General features: G+C 44.5%; 1 protein-coding gene across 1 annotated transcript in view; it reads right to left on the bottom strand.

Moving 5' to 3' along the window:
* POLR2B (RNA polymerase II subunit B) overlaps nucleotides 1-14,814 on the bottom strand; it is a 106,826-nt gene that overhangs the window by 44,472 nt on the left and 47,540 nt on the right. Inside the window, exons 15-17 of the mRNA XM_088446494.1 lie at nucleotides 13,741-13,939; nucleotides 8,849-9,017; nucleotides 1,772-1,868 (exon numbers count right to left, since the gene is read on the bottom strand). Of these exons, the coding sequence (XP_088302620.1) occupies nucleotides 1,772-1,868; nucleotides 8,849-9,017; nucleotides 13,741-13,939 (465 nt within the window). The remainder of the gene's footprint in view (nucleotides 1-1,771; nucleotides 1,869-8,848; nucleotides 9,018-13,740; nucleotides 13,940-14,814) is intronic.

Below are 14,814 nucleotides of genomic sequence, written 5' to 3'. Positions count from 1 at the left end.
TTACAAGGTCTGCTGCCTACAGACACTGCAGGGATGAAAGAAAAAAAAATAGAAACAGCAAAAAGAGAAGAAAAAAAAAAAAAAAGTGTTGGAGCTTTATACCCTAAAATTTAGTTCAGTAAGTGCTGACTTCTCAACCCCCACTATACCCTATGATCAAGAAGTGTCCCCCAGATGAATGAATGAGATAAATGTGAACAATGCATTTTTTTAGTGTGGAGTGAGGACAGGACAGAATTCCACAGAATGCACTGAAGTGGACAGAAAATTAAGTGCAGCAAGTGACAACTGAATGACCGAACCACACCGGCATTTAATGTATCAGACAAATAAGTGATAAGTCTGATTAACCAGCAGTTATTTTGAGATTCTCAAAAGCATTCCGTGACAACACAATGACAAAACCACATAACCGTAATGCAGAGTATGCATCCTGACAGGGTTAGGATACGGACATTTGTCGGTCAGTATGCTAACCCTCTCCCTACCATAACCCTCCCTCACGTAGTCAGAGACATCGCCCGTCGGACCTGCATGCAGGTCCGTTGGGCGATATAGTCAGCGGGGGCCACACCGTTGTTCCGTCGCTGCTGGCATCGGCAAGTGTGTATGCACTTGCCAATGACAGGACCCCCATATCGTTTATTGTGTATCCAGCATAAGCTCCGGCATCCTGACTGTCGGGACATTGACCGGATCCCTTACAGTCACTAACAGAGATAGACAGTAGTAACAATCTATCTACAGCAGCCTGGCCCCTGATATTGGTAGAGGATGAGCCAAGAACTAAGTCTGTCCACGGCAGCATGGCTGGTCATAGGTAATAAAATACATCACAGAGGGAACTACCACACGCAACAATCCCTAACCCCTGCAGAATATAAGGGGAGGGGAGGACAAGAACAAGCCTGTTCCAGTGTCCACTGCAGGCTAATCAGCAAGGGGCGCTGAACAAGACATTGATGCTGGCCCTGCCCCCTCTGGGCACTGTTTTCAGTAATCTATACTAAAAGCATATTGCGGCTAACTGCGACTTTTTGCTGCTGATCGGTCGAAGGATGGAACCTGCTACAGCAAGCCTCCGGTGGTGCAAAAGAGCTGCAATGTTGGTGGATGCTTATCTCGGGGAAGCCCAGACACCACCTTGTGGTGGATTCCCTGGAGGTGCCCATGTTGCAGGAAAACACCTGTAGCAGTGTCTGCCCTGAAACAAATAAAAAATCACTAGGCTGCTCGGTAGCATGAAATTGTGCAACCGGCTCAATTAGGTACTTAAACTAAACTGGGTCAGGTAGGGTATAGCAGGGAGGGGCTTGTTTCAGGATCCCCCCCAGTGGATGAAGGAGAAATATGAAGAGACTGAGCAACCATACAAAACCAGTGTAGTCTCACTGCTCAGACTGGCGAAGCTTATGGCTCCAGCATAAATTTGTTGTTTTATTGTGTGTTCCTAGCAAAAGTTTAAAAAAACTCATATGGATCCCTACCTACCAAACCAATATACAAAGATGTGCTAAAGCAGGCATAATGAGGTTAGCAGCACAGTGGAATAGTCTTAAACTTAGGTTTCCAGGTGCTTTGATGAACAACAAAAGATGCACTGCACTACTAACTTGTGGCTAATATTAAGTATGTGCAATACCCAAAACATGAATAATATTTGTCAGACGCCAGGTATACAGCTTATCTTTTATACGATGCAACCTTAACAGACAACTCAGGTGACACACATGAAAATTCTTAAAGAGTACTGATTTTAGTGTATCCAAACCTGAAAAAGCCTCTATCCACAGCAGACCGGTTCATGATGACAGAGTCCTCTTGGTTGTAGCCAGTATATGAGGCAATTGCCACAATAGAATTAATGCCTAGAGTAAGAAATAAACAAAGGCAGAAGGAAAGTTAGTAAATGTTATAAACCACTTCTGAAAGAAAAATATCTTTAAAAATGTTCAAAACCAAGTAAAAGTATATTTATTAACATGTGGAACATGTGCTTTCAAATCATGTTACTTAGACCTTTAAAATTCAACAGATTTTATATTTTTTGTTTTCAGTAACCATCTAATTGAGGTGCATAATGCAAGTAATTTATACTGCACTTACGTAATGCTTAGGCATTAGATTCTGTCATACAGAACACAATTCAAGTACCACAGAAAGCATTAACTTTAGACCCATGGCTTGGAATCAATTACAACGCTTTCCATAGAGAGTGGGTCTCTACAATACTCTAAGAAGCTACTGTGCCACTAAAGAATTACCAATTAATTCACATTATAACCACTTTAAATCTGGAGACATGTAAAATTATGCAGTGAAACATTACCAACACTGAACAAATGTATTTCATAGTGGCCTTTAAAATCCCTTTATAGGTCAAAGTATTGTAAAGTGGGGCAAAGGGGGAAGTAAAATGGGGTGAGAATGAAAGCACATTTCTAGTAATCTTACATATAAAATTCATTGGTCTGTTTGTCCGGTTATGCCTTCTGACACCCCTGCACCGATTGAGGAGACACCAACGCGAGGTGGTTCAGTTGAATCCTGGCCAGGTTTTAGGGGGGGTTAGGGTCCCGTTCGAACATCCAGTTGGTGTACACTGGACAGAACTTTCACCGGGGAATCCTGGTCTGAGCCTTCCACTGAATGGATTTGGACGAATACTTCAGAGTGGTAACGTATCCCAGTAGACATACTAGGGGATTGAGGTCACGGTTGGAATTGTCGTTGGTGTACGCTGGCAGAAGTTTAACCCAGGGAGCCTGTTCTGGCCCTTCCACCGGAAGAATTTGGAAGCAAACTTCACAGAGGAGTGGCAATTGGTCTGGGATATAAAATGGAGTGGTTGGGGTCCCGATCGGACCAAACAGCAAAGTGCACCTGGCATAACTTTGACCCAGGGAGCCTCTTCTGGGCCTTCCACTGGATGGATTTGGACGACATCACATACTAAAATTTAATAGCTTTTAGATTTCAACACAGGCAATGCCAGGTACTTCAGCTAGTAACAAATACGTACTTCATTGGAAATTTGCATAATATGAGAACCATAAGATAAACAGATGCACTTCATATTTAAAGAAATTGTGTTAACACGAAATAGTCTATTTAAGCTTATGTCATTGACATTTAAGCCTATGACATGTAACCACATGATATAAGCAGTGAAAAAGGTGACCTGGTCGCCCAGTGGGAGAGGTGCTCTGGATCTTACAAAAGAAAGCTTGTACAAGGGTGTGACTGTGACCGTGTTTTTAGATAGAATGCAGCTAATGCTACAAACCCTACAGTAGTGACAATACTAAATAATTTAGACAAAAAAGGAGAGTTATAGTAAAACTTACCCTTCTTAACACTCTTTCTTCGAAGTCCATAGGGTCCATAAGGGAGACAATGGGGTGTAGTTTTACCATAACTCTACTTTTCTTCTTCAGGGTACATACAGCTCCACAGGGGAGACTATAGGGATGTCCCAAAGCAGTACACGGGCAGGGACGCTCCTGAGCTGAGAGGAGAACCCGGCACCCGACGGAGGTATCCTGATAGGCCAATGTATCAAAGGCATAAAACCTGAGAAAGGTGTGGACAGAAGACCACGTGGCCACCTTGTATAGCTGTTCAGCAGAGGTGCCATGCCGGGCTGCCAATGAGGGACCCAAAAAGCTAGCAGATACTGTAGCCGGCACAGGAAGGCCTGTCTGAGTGTAAGCCTGTGAGATAGTCATGCAAAGCCATCTGGCCAGAGTCTGTCTGTCTGTTAGCTGGCCATCCCTTCTTATGGAATCCATAGAAGATGAAGAGGGAGTTCGATTTTCTGATGGAACTAGTACGGTCCACATAGATCTTCAGAGCACGGACCACATCCAAAGAAACCTCACCTGAGGGAACTCCACCATGTCGAAGGTGGACTCCATGGATCCCAGGGTCTGCATTGCAGAGTGAATTGACACTCGGTGACTGTAGCAGTCTGCGCACCCGGTGCTGTAACACCAAAATTTTGTCTGCTGTTAGGAAGAATCTCTGAACTTGAGAGTCCAGGAGGGTTCCCAGATGTAATATTCTTTGAGAAGGTGTCAAGGAAGACTTTTTCCAGTTGATCAGCCAAACTTGCGTTTGTAGAAGGATAATGGTTATCTGAAGATGACGATAAAGAATTCTGGGGAGCAGGCCAACAGCAAGAGATCCCTTGACGATTAAGACAGGCCGCTATAACTGCCATGATCTTGGTAAAGACTCGAGTAGCCGCTGAAAGGCCAAAAGGCAGAGCTTGAAATTGGTAATGTTGCTGTAGTATAGAAAACCGGAGATCTTGTTGATGAGAAGGCGCTATACCAGGGATGGGGAACCTCCTGCCCGGGGGCCATATAAGGCCGTCTGAATCATTTTGACTGTCCCTCTGAGCTTTTTTCTGCTAGCCTCATCAGGCTAGCAGGGTGCCTAGAATGGCACACTGCAGCCAGAATCTATGCAGCAGTGCCGTCTGGAGCGTCCTTAGAACGCTTCAGACTGTGACACCGCTGCCCTTACAGCACCCCTGAGCATCCTCAGGATGCTCCAGGCATTGCTGTAATCACTGGCAACTGTGGGCCTGCCCCTGTGTGACGTCAGACAGAGGTGGTGTGGCCTGCACCAAGCCCACGAATAATGTTATATATATCAAAATGGCCCTCTGCAGAAAAAAGGTTCCCCACCCCTGCACTATAGGTACATGTAGGTAAGCGTCCTGAATGTCTGGAGACACCATAAAGTCCCCAGGCTCCATAGAGCCAGGACAATAGAGCAGAGGGTTTCCATACGAAACCTGGGTACCCTGATAGACCTGTTCAGAGACTTGAGATTGAGGCCGATGAGACCCGTTGTGCTTCTGAACTAAGAAAAGGGTAGAATAGTACCCCTTCCCTCGCTGTGAGGAAGGGACCGGAATTATTACTCCTGAGAGCAGTAAGGACTGAATGGCCTTTTGGGGCAGCAGGGTCTTGCTTGGGTCCAATGTATGTCCTGTGCAAAAGAACTGCTGGGGGAGAGGGGGGGGGTCGCCTCAGGAAGGAGAGGGCATACCCGTGGGAGGCCACTTCTCTTACCCAGGCGTCTGATGGCAGAACAGGGCGAATTGAAGAAGTCGGCCTCCCACCCTATATCTATATATATATATATATATATATCTATATATATATATATATATATATATAAATTATATATAATGGAAGGTGCTACCTGTTGAGACTAATTGCAGGCACAGAAAAAGACAAATCTCAGGTGCACAATTACAAATTATTAATAATATATACATAAATGCCATAAAATGTTGCAATCAATAGAGGTTTTTAGCATAATCATGGCCAAGGTTATGGGCCTACCCACCATATCTAGAAAATAGTAAGAAAAGTGCAGTGTAAAGAGATAGTTAGGAGCAGCTGCATATAAAGAATGAAAATAAAAAAGCGAAGTACATATATATTAAACACACAGTGAAGGGTTAAAATGTGTTATAATGCAATCCAGGGGGACCCACGCCCCAAAAATGAACCAAAGTTGCACTTTTCTTACTATGGTGGTCTGGGGCAGCTTGGCTGGACCAGTTTTGGGGGGGTCCTGCGCTCTGGATTTGAACCCTAGTATGTTAGGGACCTACCCGAAAGAGGTTACCTGGATATGGTGGGTAGGCCCATAACCTTGGCCATGATTATCCTAAAAACCTCCATTGATTGCAACATTTTATTGCATTTATATATATTATTAATAATTTGGAGTTGTGCACCTGAGATTTGTCTGTTTCTAGGCCCCATGGAGAGGCCAGCCCAGTCAGGCTGAAGGCTTGGTAGGTGGACGTCTAGTAGCCCAGGTCTGTTTGGTCCTAGGCTTGGAGGTCTTAGTTGATGCCCGATGCCTTGGAAAGGACTGACCTTTAGCTTTTCCTTGAGGCTTCGCATTATATGCATAGGGTAAGAACGCCGTCTTGGAAGCTGCCAAGGTAGTCACAATTTTGTCCAATTCAGGGCCAAACAGGATATCCTCAGAATAAGGTAGAGACTCCAATGCCTTTTTAGAGCTCAAATCTACCTTCCATGAGTGGAGCCAAACAATACGGCCGGCTACTACGGAAGTGGCAGATGCCTTGAAAGCTAGGAAAGCAGTATCCAGAGCTCCTTCACCTAAAAAGAGGCTGCATCTCTAATGTGAGACATGTAGAACAGCTGTTCCCTCGAAGGATCAGAGGGAAATGTCTCTTCTAAGGCCTCTGCCCAACTCTTAATGGCTTTTGCCACCCAGGCCGTAGCCCTAGCAGGATGAGTAATAGCTCCTGTAAGAGAGTATATAGATTTTAGACAAGATTCCGTCCTTCTATCTGTAGTCTCCTTCAAGGAGGTTGCAGTATGTATAGGTAAGGTAGCATTCTTAACCAGACGTGTCACGTGGGAATCCACTGCTGGGGGAACTTCCCATTTAGTACAATCAGTAGCTGGAAGAGGGTAAAAGGAACGCAAACGTTTAGGCAGCTGAAATCATTTATTGGGCATAATCCATGCCTCACTCATATGATCAGATAGCTGATCAGATAGCTGATCAGATTGAACAAACTCTGGCAAAACTACCCTTTTGTCGTTTAAATAGTGGTTCTTTTGCCTTAGGAGTGGGTTCTGACTCTTCTATTTGAAGGATAAATTTTACAGCTCTCACAAGTGCAGGTATATTCAAGTTAGAGGCAGACTCCTCCTCTCCCGATGGGGAATCAGAGTGAGAGATCTGTGTCTTCGGCCTCCCCAGATGATAAATCAGAATCGGATAACTGGGAAGATAACACAGCACGCTTAGTAGGTTTATTAGGCAAGGGTCTCTCCTTTTGCAGAGGTATTAACCAGACTCTGCATTGAGGTAGAAAACGCGTCTACCCATGGGGGAGGCAAAGGATTTGCAGGGAAGACCTGCTGGGAACACCCCATAGGGGGAGCTACCACAGGGACCGCTAGGTGGTCCGCAATTTTTGCCAGCACCTGTGTAAAAGTAGCCCAGGGTGGGTCCTGAGGGGAGGACAGCGGGGCTGATGGGCCCGAGGCAGTATAACAAGACGCACAAAGACCATCCTGAATGAGGTCCTCTGAAGCTAAGCAGCTGGCTGCTTATTATCCTTGCCTCTGCCAGACATAGCTGCAAGAATAATGTAACACACAATCTGGCAGAGTGCAGTGAGTGAGCTACCAAGATGTGTGTGTAATATGGCACAGTGTAGTGCGCAACAGTGATGGAGGTTGAGTCTCCCATAACCAAAATGCTTGGGACCAGGGGTATTTTGGATAAGGGAATATTCCGTATTTTGGAATATTTGCATACCATAATCAAATATTTTGGGAAGGGACCCAATTCTGAACACAGAATGCATTTATGTTTCATATACACACAGCCTGCAGGTAAATTTATACAATATTTTCAATAATTTTGTGACTCATCAAAATTTGTGAACAAACCCGAAATTCATTTGTGTTTCATATACACCTTATACACAAAGCCTGAAGGTAATTTTATACAATATTTTTAATAATTTCGTGCCTTAAATAAAGTTTGCGTACATTGAATCAACGAGCACAGGTTTAACTATCTCAGACATGCTAAAAAAAAATAAAAAATCCTTATTTCAAAATATTTGGATATAGGAGACTCAACCTGTATTTAGTATGTGATAGCCCTCACATATATAGGGATATGTGAGGTATAATGAACCCCCTATACCTTAGTATGCCAGGGTTATAGTAGAATAAAGGGAAAGGTATATGCTGACATTTGGGAAAAATAAACAGACAGCAGCGCTAGCACAAGTCACATACAATGCAGAGTATACAATATAACTGCAATGGGCACTAAATTCAACTAAACAGACCGCAGTGGCTGGTAGGAAATAGTGCTGTATAACCTGGCCTTTGGGAGAGGCATACAGGGAGACCGGACCCAGTGTTTCTGGAGACCTGAATGTAGAAAATAGCTGCCGTGAGGGAGGAACAGCTCAGAGAGCTGTAAGACCACAGTGGAATGGTGCCATGAGCTGGGGGAGGGGCAGCAAGGAGAACTCCTTCTCCCCTATATTGACATCAACGGGTTCCCTGGCTTTAATTGTGCCCTGCGCCAGTGCTTGTAATGCCCTGGTGGTCTAGTGGCGTCCCGGACAAACCAATGTCCGCATCAGCGCCTCCGGTCTGTCTCCTGAGATCGGAGGCAAGACTGTGCATAGGCGCAGGTCCCCACCAGCAGGGATCCGCCTTACCTGTCCCCTTGAGTCCCTGAGACCCGGCTGCAGTCTGGGGTCCAGGGAGCCCTGCTAGCTAGGTCCCCCTTGGAGTCCCGCCGGGAGTACCTAGCCAAGGGCTGGTGTCACAGCAACGCGGAAGGGTGACGGAGCAGCAGTGCAGATGTCCAAAGGACTGTTTTGCGCTGCTGCTCAGTAGTAAAATAAATGAAGATAAAAAGGTAAATCATAAAAATAAGCTTGGGCTGCTTAATAGTAGCCCCACTGTTAAAAGGGTGATCCAGCTCCTCCCGGACACCAACAAAACGGAGTTGCCCCCAGGCTGTGGGCGGGGTATAGGGGGAAGGACTGGAGCATCCTGGGATTGAAAAAGCTTTACTATTGTGTCCGGTCCTCCTAGTCCCACCTACACTCCATTGTCTCCCCTGTGGAGCCCTATGGAACCTAAAAAAGAGATAGAATTAAAAGAAGGTGCATAATTACAATGTTAACTGTGTGTTGCACCATGCTGTATGTGGGTCAACCAAGAAAAACAAAAAACAACACTTCTGAAAAGCTGATTACAAACTGTAGTCTGAAAAAACAAAATGGTAATATCTAAAATCTTACCGGCAGGTAATTCTCTGAATCGTAGGTATTCCATTGATCGTGTAGTAACTAGTGGCTTTTGAGGATAATATAACACATGCGCCAGTGTATCCATACGGACATGGAAATTTGTAATATAAACACCCATTGCTTGTTTACCCATAGCAGACTGATATGTGTTCCTAGGTGACTGTAGGAAAGAAGAAAATAATCTCAAAAATGTACAGTAAAATATAACCTTAAGGATAACGGATCTCATTGTTTTATAAGATAAAATTACTTTTAAAAAATACAGATGATAGTATTGTAAATTAAAATACATAAGTATATTTCCCGTTAAAGGTTTCTTGATAAATATAGAAACAGAGAGGATAGGTTATATATGCCTTATATAGTGTTGCTGTAACCAATCTGCGAAATTAGATCTAGTCCAGTGGTTGGGCTGAAGAAATGGAGGCATTTCGCACCCATATAAATACATTATTCAGTGGCAAGGTATGCAGTAAAACTTTATGGTACACAGTCTCTGAACAAAGTATGGAACTGCATGTGAATGGCAAAGCATTGAAGAGGGAGACAGAGGTTGGGTGTGTAAAAAGCAAACATTCAGCAGAAAATATGCTATTGCATGGTATCAGAAAGCACAAAATAAAGACCAACAATGTCGCTAGGATACAGTGTTGAGCTAATTCATCGTATAAACCTTCTATGGAGACCCTAAAAAGCTTCACATTGTGATCAGCTTGCTTCAAGGTTTGGGCTTTCATTAGAAAGTTCATTATACAGTCCATATGCCAAACAAGGGGAATTTTTATGTACTCACCATAACACAGCGTAAGCTCCATAGTGTCCCACAGATGGATCACAAGGAAAGGATTTTACAGTGAGTACATCAATTTCCTCATGCATCCAATCTGGGGGACATTGCAGAGCTTACGCTGGAATGTCCGAACGCAAGCCTAGCATACGTGCAAAGCTGCCAACAAATCCTTACACCAGAACGGACATCAGAATGGCCAAAGATGTTAAACAGGTAAAACTGCTCCATGGAGGCACCATGGCACGCTGCCCATGAGGCACCGACCATACGAGTGGAATGAGCCTGCAGGGAAGGAACTGGTGCATTAGACATAGGCCTGAAGAATAGTGGCAGTAACCCATCGAGCAATAGAACCCTTAGTCATGATTGGGGGCATCCACAAGAACCAAAAGGCTATCAGTCCGGCGAATGGTAGACGTACTCTAAAGAGCCATAGGGCAAGCACCACATCCAGAAGGCAGAGTGTGGATGCAGATGCTGACGAGGGACCAGAAAAGCTCGGAGACATTTAGAGACAATCTTGGGCAAAAAAGATGAATAGTGCATAATATGACCCTATTTGAATGAAGGATCAGGAAGGAGGGGGGGGGGGGGGGTTGACAGGATAATTCAGCCAATTTAGACAACCTCCTACCCGGCTTGCGCACCTGGAGTATGGTAGAAATAACCCCAGGGTCAATGTCAAGTGAGGCAAACTGTGGTGTAGGCACGGCCCTTGTCGCAGAGGGAGCCGCAAAGCAGGATCAGCCAGTAGACTCTGCAGAACTGAGTAACAAACACAATGGGGCTACTCTGGGGCAATCGGAACAACCGGGAAACACTCTTTATGGACCTTCTGAAGCACCCTGGCCAGTAGGGACAGAAGTGGAAAGCTAAACTAAGCAGTCAGAGCTTCCACCAAAGACACTTTAGGGTGCCAGAATCTTGCACATACACAGGAAACATTTTGAGCAAGAAAGCCATGAGGTTGAAATTTGTCGTCCCCCAATGCTCCAAAATAGTCTGAAAAACCTCCCATTTCCCAGGATAGAAAATGTGACAACAGGGAAAGTCTGCCTCCCAGTTGTTCACTCCTGAAATGTGAGTGGCCGAAGTGGCTGGCACCAAAGCCTCCACCCAAGAGAGGATGAGAGCTTCCTCCACCAACTCCTGGTGCCTTCCTGGCGACTGGTAAGTGACAGTAGTGTCATTGTCTGAGTGGATGCGAATTGGCTTGTTTTACAGGACCGCTCACAATCCCAAAACATTGATGAGAGCGGATTCTGCCCTGGACCATCGGCCCAGGAGATGAAGGTTCAAAGTTACTACACCACAGCCGATTAAGCTTGCATCTGTCGTTACCTGAATCCAACCCGGAAGCGCAAATGGGAGCCCTTTGGCCAGGTTCTGGGCCTGGAGCCACCAGTGCAGGGACTGACAAGTCTGAGGGAAAAAGATAAGAATTGCCGGTCCAACAGGAATCCAAACCTGTTCCAATGGCCCATAATCTGGTTCTTCAGAGTATGAAACCTGGCAAATGGACCCACGTTTCAAAGGACGCCGCCATCTTCCCATGAAAATAAATAACACTGAAAATGGAGACCCGTGGTCAATCCAGAAAAGTTCTTACTGCTGGAGTTCCTAACTTTCTTTGTTGGAAGAAAGACTGACAGTGAGTGTCGAAGAGAAGTCTCAAAGATATCATCCGTCGGGACAGATTGAGGTTGGATTTCGGGCCTGTGATTATTCATTAGTGACTTTTCAGGGTATCCACCACCACCACCTGTAAAAGTGTTGATGCAGGACGGGCTCCGACTGAGCCTTCACAAGCAGATCATCCAGATAAGGAATGATGGTAATACTCTGACGTCTGAGTAAAGAGACCATAACCGTTGTGAAGACCCTGTGGAAAGACCAAAAGGCAAGGCCCGGAATTGAAAATGAAGGTTGGCAAATGTGAAACGGAGCAACAGTTGACGGCCTTCCCAAAAAGGGATATGGAGGTAAGCGTTCTAGACGTCCATGGACACCAGAAAATTCTCTGGGAGCACCTCGTTGATAACGGAAGTGTGCCAACTCGAGGCAGGGATTGAGAGGTTTCAAGCTGAAAATTGGCCAGACAGCGCCATCAGGTTTGCTTACAAAAAAAAAAAAAGGTTGAAATAATAATTAAACTTTTGGTGTACAGGAACCTGAACAACAACTCAAATCTAGGAGAGAATGAAATGGAGCCTCCTCTGCCATGAAAGAAACTACTATGGAAATAACCCGGCTGACTTCTGGATGAGGTAACCCTGCCTCGACGGACCATGCAAAAATGACGAAAACTGAGAATTTTGGGCTCGAAAGTCAGAACTGAAATACAAAGGCTCTTACCCCCAGTGGCCTGAAATATAATATTGGTGAGCTCTGGACCCAAAAGTGAGTCACCAACAATAGGCACCGCCTCCCAAAAACTGGTCAAAGGGACTGTCTAGCAGACATAGCAAGGGCTGATATCCTTTATATGAAAGAAGCTATGACTAATGCTCCCGAAATTCAGGATCCTAAATATTTGAAGTCTAGAGGACTGCAGTGATTAAATCCCGTACCCCTAAACTAGCGGGCAATTCTTCCTCCCATTATTTCCTGTGCAGTAGCAGGAACAGGATCCTGCGAGACTGCAGGTAGGAGGGAATCAGTGACTTCAGTTTTGCTGTCTTAACATCTTGTGAGATCAGCGATGGCCTCCGCTCAGTCCAGGATCATCGACTCGTGCGACACCACCCAGACAGCTCTCCAAGGACCTTAGGCTGACACATTGTGCATAGGGCCCTGGATCTGTGCGATCCTAAAAAAAAAAAAAAAAAAAAACCAAAGACCACTACTTAGTCTTGGAAGGCTGTAATCTAAATATTATAGAAGAAAGTGGTAATGGCGCTTCGTCTTAGTTCAATCAAATCAATGTCTAAATGATCAGTTGATGCGCCCCAAGTCTCAAGGGTGGCAGCTCCTTCTCCCAAAGACTGTTGTTCAGACAGCGTATTATCCTATAAGACAAAAAGGAGGAGCGAGACCGCCTGCTGGTGCAGTATTTTATATTAGTGGCAACCTCCACCATATGTGAATGGGGGTGTACCTTAATAAGTGGAATACACCACTTTTGTATTAGCATGCATGACCTTATGAATCCTTGGCTCCAAATCCTGTGAGCAACCCGGTATCAAATCTCCATCAAAACAAGTTGAGGATGCATGAGGAATACCTGTATGATTGCCAAACCTAGTATGTCTTACAAGCAAATACCGAACTAGAAAGAGCTCCTGCCACAAACGTACAATAATCTAGGTCTGCATCCGGAACCCCAAAGCACAACATGCCATCGGCTGCTAATTGCCAATTTAGGAGAGCAACCTCTAGTCTAAGCAGCTCTGAGGGAGAATGTCCAATCATTTTCCAGACCCTTAGAGAGGGATGGAAATGATTGCAAAGATTGCTACATGTAATGTCCAAGTCAGTTTAGAATAAACAGATAAATTCTCAAAGAAGTATCCATAACAGTTGTCAGGAGAGACTGGACAAAGGACAGAAGGCATAAAGCCACGTACCAACCTCCTGTGACGTAATTTAAAAAAACTGAAGGAGAGAAGACAAAGTTGTGGCTTGTTATAGGGAGCAGCATTGAGAAAAGGCAAATATAATGTAGGCCCAGGGTTCCTTGGGGAACAGCTCAAAGCATCCATGTGTTACTAGATTTACCAAAAAAAAAAAAAAGTGTGTGTCTGGGGTTGAGTTTTTTTGGAAGATTTGGGCAAACCATTGTATTTAACTAGACACTATTAATAAGAATCCTCCACATAGTGATGTGACTGGAAGCACTCCAATCGCAACAAGCAGCACTCTCAGCGGATCCTACTCTCAAGTACTGCAGAGTCAAGTGCAACAAGCTGATGTAATCTGGAATGGACTGGAAAGTTAATATTTTCTCATGCTGCAACACTTGAATACATTGAATGTAGTTGCTGTGAGTCAAGGTTGGAGTCCCACAGCTGTACTAGTTTAATTGAGGGCATTCCAGACAGTTATTTTAGAAAGCTTCTGCCTGTTATATAGCAGAGAAAGGATAAAGACTAACCTGGTTATGATCAGGGAAGGGTATAATAGAAGCACAAACTCCTAGGATCATAGATGGGTGAATTTCACAGTGTGTATAGGTTGAACAATAAGCCACGCCCTTTTCCTGCAAGTCATCAGGTGTCATAGCAAGCATAACAGTCTCCTCTTCAAGGGTATCAATATATTCCACAACACCACTGGCGACAAGGTCCTGCCAACTAAATAAATATATATATTATTATTATCAAGACTTTTGACTAACTGGGGAAAGAAAAAGAATGAGAAAAACATGGCTAATTTATGTTTATTTAAACAATGAAAAAGTAATTTATGCACAATAGAAATAATTTAATCTCTGGGTATTATTAGGATATTATTTTCCTCAGTAAGAAACATTTTTTTGCACGTAAAATCCCTTCCTTGAAGTACTTACAGCTGGGTTAGAGTCCAGCATGAGGAGCCTGGCACTGAAGACGTTAAAAAGACAACTCAGTCCCCCACCCCTCCCACCCCTCCCCCCCCCCCCCGCCTACACCGTATCCTCAGTTTATCCTATTAGCAAAGCCGCATGGAGGCAGAACTTTGAAACAATTAACAGAACATTGCAAAAAAAGGGCAACGGGCCAGAAAATTAAGAACACAAGGGATAGCAGTGTTCCCAGATAGACTTTGAGGAAGGGATTTTACTGTAAATACAAAAAATTCCAGTTTGCTCCATCATCCTGGCAAATCAGCCTTACCCACCGAGCAAAGTGTAGTGACCCACCGAGAAATGGTAGTATTGGATGCCGGTGTACAGAATATCTATATGCCAAATAGAAAACGTACGGTCCAGGTAGATACGTAGAGCACAGATTACATCCAACAACTCTAATGCGGAAGAATTACTGGAGGAAGAAGCAGTCCTGGTTGAGATGGAATTTAGAAACAACCTATGGTAAAAAAGGGGATTTGTGTCATCTGCAAAATCCTTTTTTCTGAGTCCATGGGAGAGACTGCCACTGCAGCTATAAGGAGTGCTGCAGGAGCCTGGGTACCAAGAAGTTAACTTCTTTTAAAAGAGCACAGACGCCTCCTCCTCCCCAATATCCCA

Source organism: Taudactylus pleione, unplaced genomic scaffold (assembly GCF_031769625.1).
Source record: "Taudactylus pleione unplaced genomic scaffold, aTauple2 ptg000399l, whole genome shotgun sequence".
NCBI lineage: Eukaryota > Metazoa > Chordata > Amphibia > Anura > Myobatrachidae > Taudactylus > Taudactylus pleione.
Note: the sequence above shows the minus strand (reverse complement) of the source record. Positions and strands in the feature narration are given on the sequence as shown.